The sequence below is a fragment of the Acanthaster planci genome, linkage group LG08 (genome assembly GCF_054643075.1).
Source record: "Acanthaster planci isolate LZ-2023a linkage group LG08, COTS_SCS, whole genome shotgun sequence".
NCBI classification, from domain to species: Eukaryota; Metazoa; Echinodermata; class Asteroidea; order Valvatida; family Acanthasteridae; genus Acanthaster; species Acanthaster planci.
In genome coordinates, this window is record NC_141784.1 from 10,924,837 (window position 1) to 10,948,926 (window position 24,090).

A 24,090-nucleotide genomic window follows, 5' to 3' on the forward strand; every position below is an offset into this window, starting at 1 on the left:
TCCTAAATACTTTTCTTTAATTTAAAGCAAATTTGTGACGTTCAGTAAAAGTGTCCAGAAAATTCGAAAGCCAAGAGGGATGTTCCATATACCAAATTGTTCAGTATAGTGACGTTGTTCTGTACTTACATCCAAATTATTCATGACTTAAAGAGGTAATCTGTAAATTGGAGACAATTGGTCAGTTTGCCTTCAAAGACAGACTATTGTTCGCCTTTAATTTGTTTTTTTTTCATCGTAACATGTTGACGCATATAATGCACATTTAAAAAGAGTCGTGTTTACATTTAAGTTATAAAGATGCTATCTACATGTACGTGTACATCAAAATTTGCAAATAATTACCATTCAGAAAGAATTTCGACAATTTGATACTACATTACTTCTTTGCATGCTTTTAAAAATTGGCGTTCCTATTCAGGCAGCCCAAAAACCAGCACTGTTATCAGTCAACCAAGTTGCTGTTCTGAACCTCACTTTTAACAAGTTCGCCCCACCGAACTGAGATATTATCAAATGGGAAGAACCACCGACATAGGGCTGGATAGCTCAGTTGGTAGTGCGCTCGTACAGTGTTCCATAGGTCGTAGGTTCAAATCCCGCTCCAGTCAATTTCTTTGTTCATCTTTATAAGTTTTTCCTTGGATAAAATACTATGTGCATTTTGTATTTTTCATGTTGTACATTCACATTTGCCAGAGCATTAGAAAAAAGTCTGAAGTTCACTTAAAATTATCACAGAACTGCAAGTCGCAATTGTTGGCTCAGTACTGAAAGGTCATTACTGCAAAAATGTAATTTTTGACTACAATCTAAGGGCCTTGCTCTGTGCACGAAAGACATATTTGATTTAAACAGTTTTTTATTTTTTAGTCATAAAACTATTGTTTTGCAGCCAACAAATTTAGCATATTCTTTTTTTCCAATTAATGTCTAACAATATTTTTGTCTAAACACCTTTTAGTACATTCTAAGGACCTTTTAGTACTGACATGAACTTTGTTTCATTTGAAAATATTACCTTGAAAAAATGCTTTGTGTATTTAAAACAATCCCCATTTATTGCTATAGCCAGCTAATTTTTATTTGCAAGTGAAATAAATGTTCATTTATTTAAACTAACAGAACAACTTGTTTGTACATGTATGTCTTTTTGTAAAATTGTAGTACATTGCCACTTTACCTTTCTGCTAATCAGGACCATTTTACAAGGTACATCTGTTTCCACCTTTAGATTTTACATTACAGCCTCATCCCACATGGAACCCCTTCCAGTCTTAAACATCTTCCAAGCTCCTTATATAAAGTTCCCTCTTGGAGCCTTTAGTCTCAATGTTGTAAGGGCTACAATAAACCCAATAGCAATATGGAATATTAAAGCTATGTACTTCAACCCCATGGGATCCTCAGAGCTCTAATACTGAAAGTCCCGAGCCCTCAGCTATCCACTCTACCCTTCCTGTCAGCTCTCAGACTTCCAGGACTTTCACCCTTGCCCATCTCCAGTACACAGTTTGGCTGAAAAATATTCTAAGTCCAAATAATGGAAGGTTTAAGATTTAGAAACGAACACATTTCTTCAAGAAAGTGCCGTGGCATAGCGGTTAAGGACACTGACTGCTATGCACAAGGACCTGGGTTCAATTCCAGGTGGGCATGCACAATTTTGTTAAAAAACTTAGTAAAAAAAAAAAAAAAAAAAAAAAACCTCTTTTCCTGGGGACCCCAGGATTTGAACCGGGGTCCCCTGGCCTGGCAGGCCAGCTAGCTAACCACCAGGCCACAGGCCTCTTGATAGATAAGATTTCGGAACTTATATTTAAAGGTTAGGATTGTGCAATTTCAAAAAAGGTCAGAGGGCACATTCAAATATATTTAAATAACAAAACAGAAATTTCAATATGTTAATAGCAGAACACATGTACACAAAATATTCAGACCTTGCATGTATTTCAGTATATTTTAGGTCAAACATTAAACATGTAATTGCAAACCTTTTCATATTTACATTTCCAAATATTCAGTTTTATATCATGTACGTGTCACTAACAATTCAACTGTGTTGGTTGAAACTTGAACACATAACTTCGAAAAAGATTCTGCTAGAATTGACACGTCAGGTCCTCTGTATTTTTTAATTTTATAGAGAATATTTTCGGTATCTTGCTATAAACATAAATTTGTCAGCTTATCTGGATGAGTGGGGGCACTACTTCTGTGATGTAAATCAGGGAATTCAGGCAGCATTCAGTTCTTTCCATTTATGCGATTAAGGCAGTGTTGAGTTATTTTTTTCACTTTAATCTTTCCATTACCATTATGTAATGTAGTAGGCTTCATGTAATGGTAATAGCGCTCTCTATGGTTGGTCAGCATTTTATGGCAGAGCCTCTGATGGAGCAGACACAACGGAAATTCCTCCAGCCAGGATTGCCAGGAGAAGCCAATCAAAGTCATCAAGTTTTGTCAATTTTATTCCAGTGTTAACCCAGAAGTTGCCGGGTTATTTTATACCATCTCACAGCTGAGATCTTGGCCGTCCCAAGCCTGATTTTTTTCAACAATCAGCGTGCATGTAAAACACTCCTTATGCGTAAAGACCAGTAAATGAAGTCCCGGCATAGACAACAGTGATAAATTCCCCCATTTTTAAAAATATGCCAAAAATACAAGTTTCTCGGGGGTTCAAAACACACGGCAAATTAAAGCTCATCTCTTCATCTTTTCTTTCCCTTCCAATTTTTTGTGGCTTATCCTGTGACTTTTTGAGATATTTTTATCCACAAAAGATCACCCCTAAAAAACAGTCGTGAAGCCTGCAGCCATTTTGAAAACAGATGCCTACACTCTATAATATAAAATAGACCACTTTAGGGCACTGATTTCATCCAAAATTCACTTGGACACAAGATGACATTCCTGTGGCTAGCCTTCACCTTTCTTCCCCAACAAATCTCCAAGTTCATGGTCCACAAAATGTTCAAATAACAGAGAATTTGACAGCCTACAGATTGTGATTTGGCCAGCACAGGCAATTTTGAGCTTATTTACTGGCCTGCAACCTGTAGACACCCTACTTTTGGCTATTTCACCCCCACATACCTCTATTACAAGAGGAAGACTACTTGAACCAAATTCCATTTACAAAAACAAAAAAACAGATTGTCACAGGTCAGAAGTAGGCCTGAATGTCAAGGGTACTATCAACATCCTTGTGCTTTGTCTGCATGCACTCTGGCACTTGTGGTGTTCCCCTTTCCCACATACATGTATCATGCAGTCTAAAATCTCCTCATGCATTTGGCTTTTGTCTCCACTCTGATAAGTAGGGTTAGAAATTGTCATTGAGGGTTAGAAATGCCTGTGAGGGTTGGGATTACTCAAATAGGGTTGAGCACAGATTGTTTGTTTTCTTTCTGGGGGGTATATGGAGATAGGGAAGGTTGAAGTGGGAATTGTTTATGCATGCTCACAGATTCCTTGTTTAACAAAATAGACAATCCAAAGACTTCCTTTGATTGCTTTCAGTTTGTGGTAAGTTTACAACATGACTATCACAACACCATGGTAACAGGTGTCCCATATGATGTACAATTTACCAGGACTAAAGGTCCTCTAGTAAAACAAGTCATTCCTCATTCCAAGTACACCTGGCCTTGGAAATGCCATACTACTGGACTTACAGTCCCCTGCAGGGTCATGACATACATTGTCTTACAGTTACATCTTACTAGGGTTTAATTACTTACAGTACCTGCCCCCATAACCTCTTCAGAGGGAAGCAAAGGAAATGGAACTTACATATAAATTCTACAGAGCCCCTTCAAGTTTATTCACTTGTACTTAAAACACACCTCGGATTACAAATCTGTTAGTGTTAGCTGCCTCATGTAACGTTGACCTGTTGTATTATTGTAAAGGGGAAAAATCTAATTTATCCCATCTACTGTTGGAACATGGGACGGTCTGGGTGTGGAATACACAAGAAGAAGATGACGTTTTTCAGAAAGGCAACAACTAGTCACCTCAAAAACACATTCCTCAAAATTGTCACCTCAAAACGGGGTCCCCAACAGTTTACATCAGGCCAACATATGAGCAGCGGGAACTGGCAGTCACCAAAGATGAGCAGGAATACTTCTGTGAAACTCCCACAGATGCCCCAACCAGGTCAGTCATGTTACTTCCACCCAAATGCCATGAAACAACCCTCATTGAAGAACTGCAGCATCACCGCCAGCGGGACGGCCACCGGCAAGACCATCAGCTGCAAAGACAAAGGGAAACATACTGTTTTGTTAACCTTGACGCAGCAGGCAACTTGGGAAAGCAGGCCACCATCAGTCATCAAAAAAGCAAATCCACGCTGTGACAGTAAACCTGATGTGCATAGTGCTGAAGAACACAGAGATTTGGGTGTATCGAAGATGTTAGCGTGCAAAAGGTGTAGATTCCACACCGGAAAAAAAAAATTTACATCGACATAACATATACCAGGACGGGGAGGCGGACTGCAACCCCAACATGGCTTTGCAAGTTGGTCTGATACAACACCAGCACTGCAGCTGCAGGTGCTCAGAGGCTCCTTTCTGTGATGGATACCACCGTTCCAGCAAAATCTGGGTTATATAATCTCTCCAACAGATGCAGAACAAAAAAATGTGAAATAGGCAGGTGCACAGACAGACACTGGGAAATGCACGGCAACTCGTTCCTGAGCCACTTTCAACATGGGGGATGAACATGAAGGGGGAAGTCAATATGCCAAGAAACTGGCAAACTGTAAAGATCCTCAAACAGGGTTACGGCTGATGCTGATGGATGCTTAGCAAGTGGTTTAAAGTCCTACATGCAAAGTGACGCAGGTATGGATATTGAATATTTATACTGTACTTGACCCCCCTCTCTTAAACAGATCTCTGTGCGCGGCCATCAGCTAGTCCAGACATGTTTCCCAGACCAATGAAAGCTACAAAGACCAAACTGCAGGACTGTTTTGCCGATAACCTCAGTTCATCCCCCATGCTGAAGCTGTGGCCCTTCAAAAAAAGTTCAGAGGTGACCCCTCTAAGAAGGTTGACATGGCTGTAAATGCAGCCAAAGCCATGATTCAGTGCTATATGGGAAACCAAACTCTTTGTAAAAAGTGGTCCATCAGTTTGTGGGGGTCGTACACACTGTATCAGTTCCCATACCTGCCAGCAGATGCCTGGGGGAGAATATTTCAGCAAATGATGAAGTAACAATTGTAAATTTGCTCTGTAAAAGAATTGGCTGTGAAGCATTAGAAAAAACAAGTATGAAAGAAGTACTCAAAAATCCCAAAGCATGTGTGAGCAATAAAACACGATCGACACACATCAGAGTGCGGTGGCATTTGGACTTTAACAGAGTGCAAATTGTATAGCAATAGAAAAAAAACAATCAGTCACTAGGGGTGCCTTAACCACTAGCCGCTGGGGTTTCCAGTCCCGGACATGTAATATACACGTAATACCGGACATGTAATACACACATGTTTATACATGTGGCCGGGGTCTCCGAAATCGGACAAAGGGAACTGGGGCTTGTAACAAAAGACCGTACTCAGAACAAAAGACCAGACTGCTGGGCATTACCAACATTTTTTCACTCTCAACAGTGGAGATAATCCAACCTTGTTTTGAAATAGTACACCATGGCTTGGGGATTTAGCATGAGCGGATTACCACCGGGGACAAAAGCACTCCACCACCGCAGGATGAGCTACACACTACCGCTGCACACTAATCTGGCCCCTATGGAAAAGAGGTCAGCAGCGCACTGTGCCAGTTTCAGGAACAAAAGAAAATTCCGTAACACCGCAAATCTGGGCTAACAAGGCAACAGGCCTGGCTGAAATACTCCAGCGTCAATGGATATTGTCTGTCAGATTATAGTAGAAACCAGACAGTCCTTCATATGGGTGTAAGTGTCCAGTAAATGAAGACAGGAATTTTTAAAGAATTTTGAAAACAGAAAAAAATGATAATTATCCCACCCCAGCATCATCCACCTTTTCATTTGATGTATCAGACCAATCTGCCTGGACCTTATCACTTGGTCTAGCAGTCAGATCTTAACACCCTACTAGTGGCAGATCAAGTTGATGTCCATCCAGAATATTTGATTGAAGTTACTCGCTTTAACCCAAAGCCGTCAGCGGGCTGTACTACATAGACATTACCATTAGGATCTGGCCTGCCAATAACCTTACACGACGTTGGCTGCCATATATCCTGAATTTTGTTTCCTCCTTATACACCACGATTCCTTAGAAACACCCTTCTCCCCAGAGGAAGGTCAGTGTCACCCGCTTTAACATTGTAGCATTGGGTTCGAGCAAGAGCTTCTGCCTCTGCTCGAGTACCTGCTAGATCCCAGGCATGCTGACAGCGGGCTTGGTGGCCTGCCACCCGTTCATCAATTCCATACCCATCAGAGTGATCACTGATGTTGCCTAGAAAATGATCATCAGGCAGCTTTGGGTCCCTCCAAAACATAAAATAGAATGGGGGATAGCCAGGTGAGGAATGTAAGGTTGCATTGTATTGCATTGAACCGTTGATGATGCATTGTCAACCATTCACAATGGCCGTTTCCTTCTGGATGGTAGCTCCTTGTCCTAGACTTGTCTACCCTATACAAGCTGCATAGCTCCTTGACCAGAGCACTCTCAAAATTGCACCCCTGATCACTATGGATTCTGGCGGGAGGACCAAAATGAGTGAACCATTCTTTGACCAGAACGGGTGCCACTGTTTTTGCAGTTCGGTCTCGGGTAAGAACTGCCTTCATGAACTTGGTGAAAACATCTGTCATTACCAAGACATTCTCTTACCTGTCAGTGGCCTTTTCCAAGACTGTGCAGCTAAAAAATCAAGAGACCTAGCCACTAATAAACTTCCCATCATTGGTTTCACCTTAGGTCTTGGAGCCTTTGCAAGGGTGCATCGTTCAAAGGATCGACACCAAGTATCCATGTCCCTTACCATCTTTGGCCGATACCAGTGAGCTTTAACTAGTGCTTAAGTCCGCTCCATCCCCTGATGACCAGCATAATCATGTAATTCTTGAAGGACCTGATCACAGAACACCTCTGGAAGTAGCAGCTGCTTGACTCTCTGGCCCCTCTCCTTGATCACCTGATACAACACACCTTGTTTTTCCTCTATGAGTGTCCAAAACTTTAGGAGCTTCCTGACAGCCTTTGGTGCCTGAGCTATCTGCCTCCTAGACGGGGAACTTCCCGTCTGCCTAAACCATGTCCTGTCCTGCGATCAACGGCAGTGTACTTGTGGCTTCCATTGAGCATAAGTGCACCGACTTTTGTTCACACCTTCCACCATCAAACCCTTCACAGCCTTTGATAAGCTACCTTAGCATAAGTTGACAGCATACACTCCTGAATGGCCACCTGAGTAGCTTCCACCCCAACAGCACTACTTCCATGCGTAGCCTTCCTAATCAGTGCATCTGCACGGCCGTTCTTACGGCCTGCTCTGAATTTCACTTCAAAGTCAAACTGAGCTAACTGCGCAGCCCAGCATGTCTCAGTCGGCCTTAGTTTTGCTGTTTTCAGGTAGCTAACGGATTGCTATGCGTGAACACTACAAACTTCGATCCTTGGAGATCCTTGGACTTGGAGTCCCTAAAGTTTTCAGCAACAGCCCACTTCAAGGCAAGCAGCTTCAGCTCAAAGGAGGTATAGTTAACATCATTTCTCTCAGTGGGCTTCAGGCACCTGCTAGCATAGCTAATGACCACTCGCCCATTCTCCTGATCTTGCTAGAGGACAGAGCCAAGCCCACTAAAGCTGGCATCTGTTTCAACAATGAAAGACTTTGAGAAATCTGAAAAACCAAGAATAGGGGCAGACATCAGACACTCCTTCAACTTCTGAAAGGCACCTTTACAGCTGGAGTCCTAGCGTTGAATGAAGGGCACACTTGGAGGAGGTTTGGGTTTGGCCCCTTTGCGGTGCTTTGGAGATGATTTCCTCATAAGTGCGTGAAATGGGGAAGCTCTCTCAGCAAAACCTAGAACAAACCGCCTGTAGTAGCTTGCTAGGCCCATAAAAGACCGAAGCTCATGCTCGTCCCGTGGTTTTCTCCATTCCTTGATTGCTCGCACCTTCTCTGGATCTGCACCTACTCCAGCCTCTGACACCACGTGAGCTAAAATTATTACTTGCCTCCAAAACCAGTGACACTTGCTTGGTTTGATCTTCAAACCAAAACTAGAGAGCCTTCCAAGAACCATATCCAGCCTCTCAATCATCCCTTCTATGCTTTTAGATATGACTAGCACATCGTCCAGATAGAGTAACAAAGTCTGGTAGTTTTGATCCTGCAAACAGGCCTCCATTAGACGTTGGAAGCTGGCTGGGGCATTACACAGCCCAAAGGGCATCCAGGTAAATTCATACAACCCTCCTCTAGCAACCCAAAATGCTGTCTTGTGCATGTCGCCCTCCTCCGTTGCGCATTGCAGATAGCCTGATGCAAGATCAAGAGAGCTGAAATAACGAGAACCATGCATTGCCTCCAAGGCTTCCTTGATTCGTGGGAGTGGGTACGCATCAGGAAGAATCTTAGCATTAAGCTATCTGTAACTGACACATAGCCTCAGACATCCATCCTTCTCCCTGACCAGTACTAAGGCAGATGTGTATGGACTACTGCTTGGCCGAATTATACCCTTGTCGAGCCATTTCTTCATGTGTTCTCTCTCACCTCTGGCTGTAACTGAGGTGGCATGTGCCAATGAGGCAGTCTCACAGGGGTCTTGTCGATCAAGGGTATGATATGCGTCACTTTGAAACAAAACCCAAGGTCACTATCATGCAGACTAAAAGCCTGAATATGCTTTTCTAGCACATTTTTGAGCTGAGACAACTGCTTGGTTTCCAATGTCAAGAGTATCAAGAAGCCTGTCCACACTGGTCTGACTCCCTACACATGCACGGACTTCACCTACGATCTTCTCTGTCACTCACTTGAGTCACCCCCTGGCCTCCGTCTTTCTAATAACCTCACACATGACCCCAATACAAGCCCTAGGCTGTAGCAAAGCATCCTCCCCTCCCATATGTTTATAACACGCATAGGTACACAACCATCAACCAGCCTAGAGAAGGAAAGTATTACAAATACATCTCGAGGAACTGACCCTCGAGATGAGTCAACCTGTTAAATGAGAGCATGGTATGCCACCTGATGATGCTAGCCAGTACCCATTACTACCGCCATAGATCTGGATGGAATCCGAATTGGTCTTTCATTAGCTGTCCTGACTAAAACCAATTATCCCCCTATCTCTGTTTTTCACACATCCATCACTATTAGATACCTCAACCTGTTGGAGTGGTGCCGAATACAACTGTACAACTATGGCCAATTCAGCCACTGAAGTACCGAAATCCAACTCTTGTATCTCTCCAGATGTCTTATAAAAAGTATTACTGCCTATAATCCCTGGGACCTGCCATTTCCTTTCCCGCATGCCACGGTCCATCTTTTGGTATCAATCTTCTCTATTGTGAATTCCGCAGGTTGCGCTCCTATTTCCTTAACAACTGCTTGTTGGAAACTCCCTGGGGAATCTTCACCAAGCCAATGAATAGCGCAGTCACGGAACTCCACGAATGGCAAGTCAGGATCCTCTATCTCTAGGCACCTTAGCTCATGCTGCAACCCTTTATCGCACACTCCAGTTGTGAACTGGCCCTTAAGGGAGCCTTCACAATCATCCAATACACGACTGTCCTGCCGCTGGACCGTATTGCACAATCGCATCAATCCAAGAGAGAACTTTTGCAAACTTTCAGTGGATTCCTGGCAACGGCAGTAAAATTCAATGTGCATCTCGGTTGCATATTCACGTTGCCCAAATGCCTGAATTAGACATACAAAGATTTTCTCTGGGTCCTGCCTCACCTCCACTCCTTGATATCTTATTTCAAGTCTTGCGTTACCCTGAAGGTTATCCCATACAAATCTGCAGCCTCAGCCTTTGGGTACTCACACGCAAGTATGGCCTCTCTCATATCCTCTACCCATATTGCAACATCAATGTCCCCAGCCTTAGCCACATACTTCTCAACCTTCTGCTCCCGGCTGAGGTAATGTGGATGGGATACCTCCTTATTACCAAGACCTGCCTCCTTGAGACAAGCTTCCAAAATAGCACGCTCTGCACTTGCCCCTTGTGCTTTTTCTTGCTCTGCCTCTAATAGCTTGATCTTTTGAGCAAGCTGTGCATGCAGCTGCTGAACCCCCTCTTCCCAAGCCATATTGCCTCAGAACAGGGACTACTTAAGCAACATGGCCTTGACAGTTTATCATGTCCAAGCTACCATGACCACTCAGCACCCAGTTCCGGTCCTAGGAAGCTTCCAAAGCCCAGTGTTCTGCTGATATCAGCAATGGCTCTGCCAGCTGCCTTTCCTCTATCGTTGTCCACTGATGGGGGTTTACCAAACCTCGCCACAGAAAACACTGTTTGCACTCCAACACCACATCCTGTCTACGACACAAAATTTATGAGCAATAAAACATGCTCAACACACATCAGAATGCAGCGGTATTTGGACTTGAATAGAGTGCAAATAGTATGGCAAAAAAAGAAAACAACAATCAGTCCCAGGGGTGCCTTTAATCATACATACGCACTCCTGGGCCAGTGGCACCAAGGCCAACTGGACCCTGTGCTGCCAGCTCACTTAATGCTCCACAGCTGTGTCCCTGTAGTTTTATGTCTGTCCAAAAGGTCTGGCTGAGACCAAGTACATGTATATCAGGGAAAGCACAGAGAGATGGCTAAACAGCTTGGCTATGTAGAGGTGATGTTGAGTATTCAGTCACAGAGACAGAAGTGTATAGCCCCTGCCCCATCCAAGACAGTGCAAAGTTCCAAAGGCCCCAATGCCATCACATATGACCCAATCCGGTTACCAAGGCTGTTCCTAAGTCATTGCAAAACTGCTGCTGCTGGGAGATGCATTGTGCCTTAAGTGTCATTACGGATCTAGCAGGCATAGCTCTGATTTATGTCAGAAAATGGGCAGTATGTCTTGTGGGCCTCCTTTTCCTGTGAGGCCAAGGAAAAGACGGCTAAAAGGTTGGAGGGTGAAGCTGCATCTCACTCTGTACACAAGTCTCAGCATAGCCAGGCATGTGCTCCTGTCAGTCAGTATGTCGACAGGGCTGAATTCCAGCAAAGTTTCTCTGACTTTGAAAAATGTATGCAGCAGATGATGCATAGTATGATGAAAGGTTTGGCCCAGAAATTTCCGAGGTTCTGCCCCTCATACAGTGTCTCGCTTGGGAGAAGAGGCCCCTTGGCCGAACAGGCTGCCCTCTTGGATTCATGGTGCTGTTTGCAATCAGCCAGAGGTCCCTGTGGGGGGCCCCATTAGCTCTGGTACATCACAAGTTACTAGTGTACCACATGGGGGCACTCATGACAGTAACCATCAAGATCTCACCCGTGACAGTGATAGGGCCGACTCACTTTTGTTACATCCTCAGCCGGAGAAGCTTTTTGATGAGTCTGTGTCTCAGGTTTCCACTGACAACTTCAAGCGTGGTTGTAGGCCAACGCAAGAGAACATCAACATCTCCTCCCAGGGCGACTCAGTTAGTCCAGTGGGAGTAGGCCCTCATGATTCTGACCATGATTATGAGGGGTCTGTATTGGAGTTTGACAATCTGGAGTCAACACTGATACATTCTTTGAAGTGGTCAAGAATGCTTAGTCCAGTGGGAGTAGGCCCTCATGATTCTGACCATGATTATGAGGGGTCTGTATTGGAGTTTGACAATCTGGAGTCAACACTGATACATTCTTTGAAGTGGTCAAGGATGCAGCGCGCTCCCTTCCCATTAAGAATGCTCACTTTGAGGAACGAGAAGACCCGAGATCCCTTCAGCTCCATTCGAGACTAGGCAGGGCAAAGTGCTCCTGCCCCTAGCAGCCGGGCATAAGAAACTGATTGACAAGCTATGGTCGGGGAATCCGGAAGGTATCCACTTTGGTTCGTTACAAAATCATAGGGAAGATTGTCGAAAGTACATGATGCTCGACCCCTTGTTGGCTAATGAATTTGGATGTGTCGTTCCTGGGTTCAACATCAATGCTCCCAAACTCCCTGATAAGTCAATAAATATGGCAGATCACTGCTTTATGAGCATTGAGAAGGAGGCCTACATTGATATGGCTTGTGTGGTGTCACAGTCATGGCTTTCGGAAGTGGCTTCTAAACAGATCTCAAAATGGGAGGAGTTCCTTCAGAACACTCTTGACCAACAGAGTCTGAAGGATCTGAAGGCCCTGGTTGATATTAGGTCTGTATCTCGGTCTTTGAGTACGGCACAGGAGGCCATTTTTGACATGCTGGACCTTCAAGTGAGGAAAGCTGCCAACACTAAATTAGCCAGGTGCTACAGGTGGCTGCTGCAAACCCACTGGGCTGACAATACTAGGTCAAAGCTCAGGAAAGCTCCGATTACCAAGGATGGCAACCTGTGTAGGGCAACGAGGGTTTACACCAAAGTTCTAGCTTCGGTTGTAGCCAAAGCAAGAGTGGAAGGTGCCCACGTGTTCCCTTATTTAGACGATCTGTTAATACCTGCTCCGAGCAAAGTTGAGCTCAAGGAGTCAACTTGTTGCTGGTTCTGTTAGAAAGTTGCGGTTTCCTAATCAACAGAGGGAAGTCCAGTTTGACTCACAGTCAGAACCTTGTTTATATAGGCAGTCACTTCAAGACCAAATCAACGCAGTTTGTCTTCCCCAGGGGAGGAAGGTAGTTTGTTCAGAAGTTCATGACTCAGCATCGGGCTACAGCACAGGAGTTTCTGTGACTTCTCAGATGATGGCAGCCTGTATAGAAGTAGTTTGGCTGACCAGACCTCACTTGAGACCAATCCTAGTTACATTTACTCCACTTTTCGCGCCCGGCCTTGAGAAATCTGGGGGCCTTGATTCCAATCAATGACCATCTTCTTCAACACCTGGAGTGGTGGAGATCAGAGAGGAATTTAGAAATGGGGTCCCCCTGGTAAGGGCTCTGCCGGATGTGACCCTAACGACCAACTATGGTTGGGGAGCCCACGTCGAGAATCAGTTTGTCCGGGGTCTCTACTCAGAGAAGGAACTTCATTCTTGGCACATCAACATGAAGGAAATTATGTCGGTGATGAAGGCTTGCCAACACTTTTGTCTGTTCCTGAAGGGAAAATATGTCTTAGTGAAGTCGGACAATTCCACAGTGGGGACTTATACAAACAACCAGAGGGGAACCAAGTCTCCAAGCCTTTGTATGGCAGTTTGGAAACTCTGGCTATGGTGTGTGCAGAATCACCTCGTTTTCTCAGCAGTAAACATTCAGAGGACTCAATGTTCTAGCTGACAAGTTATCCAGGCAGACAATGGTGTACTCCGAGTGGAGCCTGTGCCCTGCAGTAGTGAGGTCTATATTCAAGATCAAGAGCAAGCCAGAAATAGACCTCTTTGCGACATCAGACATGTGAGTTCCCCACAGAGAGGCATTTCATGTAGATGGTCTGGCATTCAATTAAGACGGATTGATGGCATATGCCTTTTCCCCGATCACTGTGATTCACTTGGTGCTAGACCGAATAGATAGTTACATGTGCGTGGTCATCCTCATAGCTCCACATTGGCCCCGGCGTTCATGGTTACTGAGAATATTGGGCCTTTTAGTGGACATCCAAATTCAACTTCCAGCTCTGGTATATCTTCTGCAACAGTGGATGAAGTTATTGACACAATCCAGATCGATGTTCGATCCGCCACCAAGGAGGTGTATGGTAGACAGTGGTTGTTATTTCAAGATTGGTGTCTTAAACAGGGTGCAAATCCATGCTCTGCCCCTGAAGGTGAGATTTGCTCCTTCTTGCAATCCTTGTTAGACAAGGGATTAGCCTACAGGACTTTAGATGTTTTGAGGTCATCCATTTGTAGATTTCATAATGGTCTTAATGGAAAACATGTACTAGGCAGCACAAGACCATCTGCAGGTTCCTGAAAGGAGCATTTAACAAGAACCCCCCAGGACGTTACTGCCCTCATGGAACTTAAATTTACAGGAATCCCCTTGTTGAACCCTTAACTGGAGCATCGTTGCAGTATTGCACTTTTAAACAGTGTTCCTAGTGGCTTTGACTTCAGCAAAACAGCGATGCTGCGGTTTTACTGCAGCATCAAGATTAAGAAATAACTGGTAAGGACCACATCCATTATTTTGTCCTTTCTGTGTATTTTTTATATTGGTGCTTATTCCATGTTTATGTTTGGCGGTAAGAGGTGTAGTGAATACTGAGTGACTGCCTCCCTCCTCCTTAACACTGCTTTAGAAATCTGTCCTAAAAGTGTTTGGAGGCAGAAGTATACGAATGAGAAAGAATGTAAATTTTTAAGAAATTATGATTCTTGAAATGAGGACACTTACTTCTGCCTCGCTCCTGCCCTCAATCCCGGTCTCTCTATATTGACATTCTATGGTAGGCCTATGCATAATGTTACTTTCTCAGATGCTCCGCAAAGAAGCACTGGTGTGCATGCAGGAGTGAGTGCTCAGGGCACCGGAGGTGATCACGTGATGAGGCTGTTTTTTGTTCTTTAAGCATAATTGAGTGGGAGTTGAATGAAATGCCCAAAGCTGTTGGAGGCATAAGTAAACATACTCTTTTCAAGAATCATAAATTCTTCGAAATTTAACATTTTATTTCTGTAAAATGTGTAAGTGTGGAATAATGAAAGCAAAATACATTCATTCATTCATTTATTTACACAGTGTTCACAAATAAATACATGTACATAATATCTACAAAAATGGTTTGACAAGAGAGTGAAGACTGAGAGGGGGCCCAAAAGAAGCTAAGCTTGTGAATATGGGTCCCTTGTACATACATGAAATGAGCGTTTTGAGCCAAAATGCAACATGCAACGTGGGTTCCAGTCCCACCCGAGAAGCTTGTTAATTTTTTCGCAAGCTCTCGGACAAGCACTGAGCATACAGTGTTTATTAATATATACGTTGGGTAAGGGCAAAACCTGTTATATAAATTAACATCTCCCCAATGCAAAATACATCTTGAAAAAAGAACACGTTTTTATAGACAAAGTTACCTGGCAATATTATTAACACCACAATTTCCCCAAGCGAGTATACCATAGTTAAGAAATGTCACTACTAAGGTATTATACAAAGAAAATAAGACATCAGAAGGAACAAAAAGTTTGATTCTAGCAATGACACCATTATTTCTACTAATATTTTGACACAGATAATTGATGTGATTATTCCAAGTTAATCCGGAATCAATTACCAATCCCAAAAAGTTAAGGCAATCCGTTTTCTCAATACTGAAGTTATTAATCCTGAGCCCATCAGGAAGTTCACTGGCAGAGTTACTAAACAGCATATACTTAGTTTTATTAAGATTTAGTGAAAATTCATTTACCCTAAACCATTTACAAACTGAGCTAAATTCAGAATTAACCATTTCAACCAGAGTATCAAACATTGTACTTACTCCATATCACGTAGGTGTGCCAGCGATTCCTCAGATTAATTTCTTACGTGTTGTCTTGAGAAGTCGCGAAAATAAACGGATTAAAGCGACCGCCGTCCGCTCAGTATACATGTACTACACACGTGCACGTGCGGTGCCACCGCACCCACGTGTTGTTTGCAGTGTGCCTGTCCATAGTCGGTCCGCCATTCTGAAAGCGGGTTTTCGATGCACCGTGAGTTTTGCGCAGTTACGTCATTCACGGAGTGCCTGGCTTGTAGCTACAGACGTGTGCAAGTACAAGTACGTATCACTGATAACTATTCGCAACGTCAAGTTCATCATGAAGCCCACCCTCAACCTTGTTTGTGTACGTACCAGCCTCGCGACGTCAAGCGGCAGCCATCATGAAGCGCGCCCTCAACGTCTCGACCAAGGCTACTAAATTGGCTGCCCTGCACAACCTCATAATACATGTACAGTACATGTACATGCAGACCGAGGTCGTCTCCCGAGACGGGTTTCAGAGCTACGGTTAGATCTACTGTCTGCCCGTCTGCGCGTGTTTTGCAATGGAGTGAAGACCTAGACCTAGCTCTAAACATCAGATTCGGATAACTGCAGTGGCAACGCACAATACGCATATACTTCCGTCCTCACATTAGGCCTAAGATTCCAGATTTTTGTTGTTCGTATCCGAATTGAATCCCGATGAGGATTCAATTCGGATACGCTTTGTTTCCCCCCCCCCAAAAAAAACGAATTCGTGTGAAGAGGACTTGCATCTTCTGAGGCGCCCTGAGCTCTGTGTCATGTGCGTGTCATAGGATGTCGAGACAGACAGCCAAAGAGCGCTACGCACTAATATAAAAGCCTGACATCTCCGTAGCAAGTCTGTCTGTGTGCAGTCTTGAATTCGACTGTTATAACCAAAATTACTTTTAAAAGTAGTTACAGGTTTCTATTTTCAGTTGTTAATCAGGTATCCATGTTTGAATATTGAGAATGATTGTTGATTTTAAAAAATTCTCCACAGCTTTTTCAGCACCTAAATACGGGAATCATGCAGTGGTGTAGCAAGGTCATTATAAATGTAATTAGGGGCAGGGTTAGGGTGAAAAGAGGCGTCCTTCCTGAAAAAAAAGCACAGGTGATTTTGCCCTTGCTCGAATAAAATAAAAACGGGGTTAGAGATGGGATAACATGAAATTTCGATGGCAACGCTGTTTAAAGCAGAAAAAGGTTTTTGAGATTGACGTGACCTTTTAAATCACAGATCAGTGCTTGATTTTGACATATGGTTACAATATAATGTGAAAAGTTGGACTTATTGAGGGAAAATGGCACTTATGGAGAAAAGGGCACTTGTCATGTACAAGGTATCAATGTTGTTTATAGCCCCTTGTTTGGAATTTGTTTCCAAAAAAGAGTTTTCATCTCTATCTTGAAAGTAAACATACTTAGACTGGCTTAATTTAAAAAGAAATAAATCACAGCTTTCACACAGGCCTTTGAGCAAAACTGGCGGATAATTTTTTGACAAGTAGGTCCATGCTTGTCGTGTCACCCACAGTATTGCCAACATTAAGACCGTGATTTTTAGATTATCGCATCAGCATGATGGTGGCCTTTTCCAAGCAGTTTTTCTGAACAAGGTATAAAATTATGATTACAAACAGCGTCGATCGAGCAGTACTGAGGTTTACGTTCAGGTGATTGCTGAAACTCTTCTGACATTTTTCAAAGACACGCAATTGAAATTTGTGTAAGCAATTTTAAAAAATGGCTACAATGAAATAAATCCTGTTCAATAAGGTAAATCGAAAAGGTTGATATGGAAATGACGCGTCAACTACCTTTCTGAATATCATTTCATAAACGCCGACTTCCCATATAATTGGAATTGACGACATCAGGAGTACTTGATGAAGACATACTTTCGTTTTGTCACTTTTGTGGTTGAAAGCTGGGGACAATCTGATAAATGTTTATTATTTATAGACATTTTATCGGGCGTAAAAAACGATGGCTTCACCCCATTTCACTGAGTAGGACCAATGTCGTTCACATCCAAAATACAAGCTCGTGCTCAAAGCTTCAATACACATTACATTTTTACAGGCCCTCATCAAATTCATGAGCCCTTATGCAAACTCTCAGCTCAGATAACATGCATAGGCTCATTGAGGGCCCATGCCCAGGTGATACTCTTTTAGGCCAGCACTTCTCATTTTCGGGATGAAATACAGTACATGCAACCGGGAAACGTGGGAGGACGGAACTAAAATGCAGTGAAAATGTTGAGATCACCTTTCGTTACATACAACCGATTTACAGATGTAATTACCAGGCGTAATTCTAACACAAGACTAGCGATAACCAGCCGTTATGTTCTTAGCGTTCGATGCGTGCTTGTTCTCACTGTAAACGCTGGCTCATTGGAAAAATATGGAAAAATCGCTATTCCAATATTGTAAAAAAAACTCACTGCATCGAGGAAAAATAGTTGTAAGTTTTCATCAAATGTCTTTCTTTAAAGACTGTAGCATTAGAGGCCGGCGCGGTCGTAATATAACATACAAATTGTCATCCTCAAATACCTTGGCGAGTGTTTCTTTCATTTCAAACCCACACTATCGGTGCACTGCAAGTACAGCTCCGATGAAATTCATTAGTTACAAGTTACAAGTAAAGATAACACAATTTGAAAGAGCGCCGACAGCTTTTTTAAAAAGTACCAAAAAATTAGAAACGTGATGTTTCCCCTGAAAAACACGAGTAATGATTCACAAACAGCTGGATTCAAATCTTGTTAGTGTTTTCAAGCTGTGTTTGTTTCCACCACACAGCTCTGCTCTGTTTTATTAGCAATTGTTATTATTATTGGCAGTACCGAAGAGCAAAAAATGTGCACATAGGCCTAACTATTTAGAGGGCACATATACCGGTATATACAAATACAGGCAATTAACATAAGAGCGTTAAGCGGAATGTGCACTGAATGCGCTGCCATCCATCGTTTTGCCCGTTGTTTGGCCACATTTTTTCAAAATCACGGTTGAAATTGAGCCCCTCTTTGAAAGTTACATTGTTGACTAATAGCGTGCAGATCGTTGCATCTTCAGTCATATTCAGGTATAGAAATATTCACGGCGGTTTTATAATGGTGCCACATGGTGCCGGTGGTGCCTCACCGGGATATCTGAGTGATGGGTCCTTCCCTGTTTGCCATGTCTACAATCCACCTCAAAGTTGTTTTGAGATGTACATCTCGTGGCTCCTTTCGAGACCAAACTGAGGTTCTGTTGATTTATGTTGAAATGCTTAGAATCTCATCCAGATGAGGCTTGCAGGAAAATACACAAGAAGAAGGCAAGCGCATCTGCAGCTATCATCTCTCTGATCGTGGCCAATCAAAGAGCTAACAAGTAAAAAAGATACTGTAAAATTTATAATTCAGGTCTTGTTTATGATACGAAAACTACCCTTAATTTCCAAAAGAAAAGAATAAAAGATTTTACTTAATTACAACGCAGTACATGTATACTAGACAACAATGAAAAGTGCATACAGAATTGAAACCATTCAAAGTAAAATGAAAAGTTGATGTGTTGCACAATAAACAAATCCACCTAGATAGTTGGTATACCATTAACAGCACGCGTACAGGATACCGGACATATGCTACTCGGAATGGGTTGTTTGGTAATTAAATAGCGACTTCGCGAGGTTTAACATTTTACCCCACACACAGCAACATGCATTTCACATAGTTGTGCTCATGTATACACAAATAGCTAGTTTTTTTAAAAACAAATGAACAAATAGCGATAAATTACCCATTTTTCCTAGCTGCATAATGTATCCCACATTTGAACCATTTCTACTGGTCCTCATAATGAGCTCGCTGTACCAAGTTGTTTGTACATCACTATATGACACCTCAAGTTCGCAAGCACAACCGCATTGGCAGCGGGGACGCCAAAAGCCTGGAAAAGGAATATGCATGGGCGAAAATCCCGGGGGATAGGGATATTTTCCCCCATCCACCCACTCACACACTTTTTTGTGTGAGCCAAAAAATAAAAGTGGATGGTGAAGAATTTTGCAGAATTTCAACGACTAAAATGCATTCAGAATCACTCAAAAAGGAAAGACAATGTAAAAAGCCATATATATACCATTATAAATACATCATAATGAACATTAATATCATTAACATCGACCTCTATTAGAGAATCATATTGTGTAACGCCCCCTCAACCCCCCGCTTTTCAAATTTTCCTGTCATCCCCCATCCCAGCACAGATTTACTCCACTGGGAAAATATAATCCCAAGTTTTGAGTAACTGATGAGTCTTGGGATCACAAACCATTGCTTTTGCAGACACCCCTCAGTGGGCCAATCCCGGGTCATTTAGGGCCTCATTCTCATAAAAAAGCAGAATAAATGATGACAAAGCAGCGAGAGAGTAGACATGTGCATGTATATGTATACAAACCACTTTCGAAGTTTACCTTTAACTGCAATAAAAACGGTTTGTATAATTTTATGACCAGGTAAATTTCCTGCAGAGCTATGTTTTTTCAGCGTGTATCCACTCATTTGCAGCTACCATCAAAGACCTAAACCCAGCAGTAGACCTTCAAATGCCGCTTTATAATGCATGTCTATTTCTAAACGGTTGAGAGTATGCGTCGGCTTCACACATAAAAACTGTTTAAAAACGCTTAAATGTAAACACCAGTGAAAGATTCTTGCTTGTTTCATAACAGTCCACCATTTCAACAACATTATCTGCGACATTATTATCACAACAGCACCATCTAATAATGGGGTGTCGATCGTCGCACTTACAGGGCGCGAGAGAGGGGCAAATGTTGTTCATGAAATCTATTCTGAAGGAGATACGTCAGCGGCAGAGATGCGCACGGTATTGTGAGTTACTTGGATCTATGCACGTCCATTCATAGTCCAGTGTCGGGACTGTTCTTGCGTTGTGTTCCCAGCCTGGGCGTTTTTTTTTTCGCTACTTATAATGAGAACCATGTTTGTGATGTCAAACCAATGACCAAGAAAATGTTCAAGGTTGCCTTAAAACACTGATCCAGGGGCACTTACGTCATCCGAGACAAAGCACAAGCGAGCAGACGACATTGTTGATTAACGTCATTTTCACATCGATGATCAGCAAGTTTCAGCGGCTCTTTTTTCACATTCTAGTTGAGAGGGCTGATTTTTGAATCGCTACAGGGAGTCTATCTCCTGTAGCCATCACTCTATTGCTAAAGCTTGCTATATCCAAGGGCAGAATCCGGGGGGGGGGCAACACGGCCCAAGCCCCCATGCCCTCCCCCCCAAAAAAAAATGATGAGGATTTTTTTAATTAATCAGAGTTCATGTAAAGATATTAAGTGCCTTAAATGCTGTGGTTTGGCGTTCCGCTGACGATTAACTACTTCAGGGGCTTGGTTTACAGCATGCCTACCTCGGCCTGGACTTTTCGTCCAATTAGAGAAAGAAATCCTCGTTGAAACTGTGTGTACTTAAGGGCATATATGAAGGGGTTGACGCACGAATTGGTGGCCACTAGAGAGACAGATACGACGTGCATGACCCCGCTGAGGTCAATTCCGAAGTTGAACATGGTAAACATGACCTCAGCTGGCATCCAACACACCAGGAAGGTGACGAATACTAGTAAGAGGGTCTTGAAGACGTTGCGGCGGGCTCGAAGCAGCGACTGCTCGGCGTTTTCAGAGCGGGTTGCACCTGAGCTATCGAAATCTTCCTGGGCCAAGTTGGCCGACACAGTCGGGGCGATAGCAGCAATGCGTTCAGCGCTTCGCTTCAGCGTGACGGTCATGTGCGAGTAGAGGAACACCATCAGGATTGCGGGGATAAAGAACTGGACCACGACGAGAATGATGTTGAGCGCCTGGGCACCGACTGAAGTGGTGGAGGAACACTGACCATTTTCGAAGGTCATTCCCGCTGCTGCGTAGGCCACTCCAAGGATGAGTCCCATCAGCCAGGTGACTACCACCATGCCCGCGACAGACTTTCTGGTATACAGGGTTACATATTTGAACGGGTACACGATAGCTACATAGCGCTCGCAAGTGAGCGACACTAAGTTGACAGTAGAGGCGGTAAAGCAGGACCAGACGAAAAACTTAGACAGCCAGAGGTGGCAAACAATGTGGTAGCCTGAGGTGCCTAGAAGGGGGCCGGAGACCGCGATGTTACTGGTCAGGATCAAGAAGAGAGAGCCGAGTAAGTCCACCACGGCTTGGTTGCAGATTAAAGCATTGGTCAGTGTGTGCATGAACTTCACCTTGAAGATAACGCTGACCACTATGGAGTTTCCGATCAGGCCAATCACACCAAGGGAAGTGTTGATAATGCGGACAAGCAGGGGATCTGCCATGGTCCTCTATCCGGTAACTCGATCTCAACCTCCACCAAACTCTCAGCTCTCCAACGATGCCTTGGTATATTATTTTCACCGCCGTTCGTTCTGGCTCCAGATTCATCAACTAGTCTTCGGTATAATGGATGGATAGATCCGAGATGGTACACAAAATGAAGCAGTGACAGGAGTAATGAAGCGTGCCATATCCAGTAAGGACATTAATTAAACCTTGAATTCTGGCCATATAACATGGTAGAGTATACGAGTACAGTATGGTCCTTCAGCGTGGTATTCATTACTAGAACCTATCTGCTCGTAAATCCTTCACGTCAACATGACACTGATGTTGAAGTGTCTAAGTGAAGCGGCAGCCTGACTGAACGTTCCTATTGGTGTACCACGAATGGAGATTGACATGTTAATTACCAATAACTTAATTGTTAAATGGAGATTGACATGTTATTTAACAATGAACTTCTGAGTTAATGTTGTTGACGGATGCCTCAATAGTGAGCAGGAAAGTATTAAAATATGTCATCGCTTGCTCTGTATTGCATACTTTTTATGGAGTGGGATTTGTTATGTGGACCGCATCGCGGTTTCGAAGATTTGAAGTTGAACGGGTAGCTTCAATGGTATTTCTAAAAAACAAACCTCCAGAAGGCACGTTTGTGCCCCATGTAACCTACTTGTCAAGTTTTGTTTCCTTTTGGCGTTCAGTTTTATGCTGAGATTTCTATTAAGGTGCCTTTCCATTATGCACGTCGAAAACACTTGCGCCAAGTGTTACGTATCCGTCCGGCCGAACTCAACGCACACAATGTTAATGGTTTTAATCGATTTGGATGTCCGTGAAATTGAAACGCATGAACGCATCGTATACGCAGCGCACCCAAAAAACGTACATATGGTGCCTTTATTCATTAACAAAACTGTGATGCCATCTCTCAATGTAGCACTGCTTGTGAACAAAATATTGCCGAGTTTTTGAAAGATTTTACATGCCTAAATTTTCGATGGTGATTTAAATACACAGCAGTAAGCGACCCTGCAACTTTTTTTGGAAGGGTCATGATTGAGGAAATTCTGGGTCAACAGACAAAAACCAAATGCGTGTGTACTTACACTCATTTACCACCCATACAAAATGCAATTACCTGAAGAAAAACCAAACTTAAACCAATCAGTCATGGCAAATAGGTTTATTTTCAATGTGTAATCTTGGGTAAACAGCTATTTGACTACATTTCCATATTTGAAATGTTAAAGGTGACAGAAATAGAAAATATTCGCGTAAAGTATTTCAACATAACAATAAATACGTAACCATTTCGAAAATATCATAAATTTAATGTTTACCCCATTAACTGTGGCGGCAAAATGAATAAAAAGATCCTGCTTTTCCCCGCCCACAAAAAATTCCCTTTTGGCCGTTCGCGCCAAAGCCGATTGGATGACGTCATCGCCAGAACGATGCACGTGCAGTGTACATGCACGTGTACAGTGTACATAGCGCACAGTACATGCAGTATCGCACGCAATACACCATGTTGTGTTTGATCATGAAGGAAGAAGGGTAGCTTGACCCACAGGCAAACACTGTTTCAGTTCAAGGTCAAAAACTAAAAAACACAGTCCTACCTTGTGTTTCGTGAACTGAAACAATATTTGCCCTGTTGGCCAAGCTACATCAAACACAGCGGTGGTCTATAGTGCTCCACGAAACCGGTACTTGTTGGTCTGACCTAGTTCTACTGAGTGGAGCTTAGTACATGTAGCATTCCTCTTTTACGAATTTTGGTTAAACCTCATTGATTTCTAGTTTTTAAAATCTTTCCAAAGCGAAAACATATAGAAAAATTAAAACCAACGTCCTCTCAATGATGAAGAAATGGTTGACCTTAAAGGGGGCAAATATTTCGATGCGCGTTTGGAAAGGGTGGACAGATTTCGCGTATTGTGATTGGCCAACAGGTTGCAAACTTGTGAATCGTCAGCCAACCATATCCAAATCCAGATTTGGACAAAGACTAATAACATCGGTGGTTTCCTTTGCTTTGCCAGCACGTGTTGTGTCATAGATATATGTTCAACTTCATGTTCATGTATATGGCTGA

General features: G+C 43.0%; 1 protein-coding gene and 1 long non-coding RNA gene across 3 annotated transcripts; both read right to left on the reverse strand.

Annotated features, from left to right (window-relative positions):
* Positions 1-608: 608 nt before the first annotated feature.
* On the reverse strand, positions 609-17,404 carry LOC110989238 (uncharacterized). 2 transcript variants are annotated; one of them, XR_002599584.2, is made up of 2 exons: positions 15,579-17,404; positions 609-4,267 (listed from the first exon to the last, which is right to left on the reverse strand). It is a non-coding gene; the product is annotated as an uncharacterized LOC110989238 (long non-coding RNA). The 2 variants fall into 2 exon arrangements; XR_002599583.2 differs by lacking the exon at positions 15,579-17,404 and adding an exon at positions 4,495-4,649.
* A 992-nt stretch (positions 17,405-18,396) lies between these two features.
* Positions 18,397-23,814, reverse strand: LOC110989232 (alpha-1A adrenergic receptor-like). Its single transcript, XM_087140517.1, has one exon. The coding sequence runs from the start codon at positions 21,986-21,988 to the stop codon at positions 21,032-21,034; it is 957 nt and encodes a 318-aa protein (XP_086996643.1). The 5' UTR covers positions 21,989-23,814; the 3' UTR covers positions 18,397-21,031.
* Between the last annotated feature and the right edge of the window lie 276 nt (positions 23,815-24,090).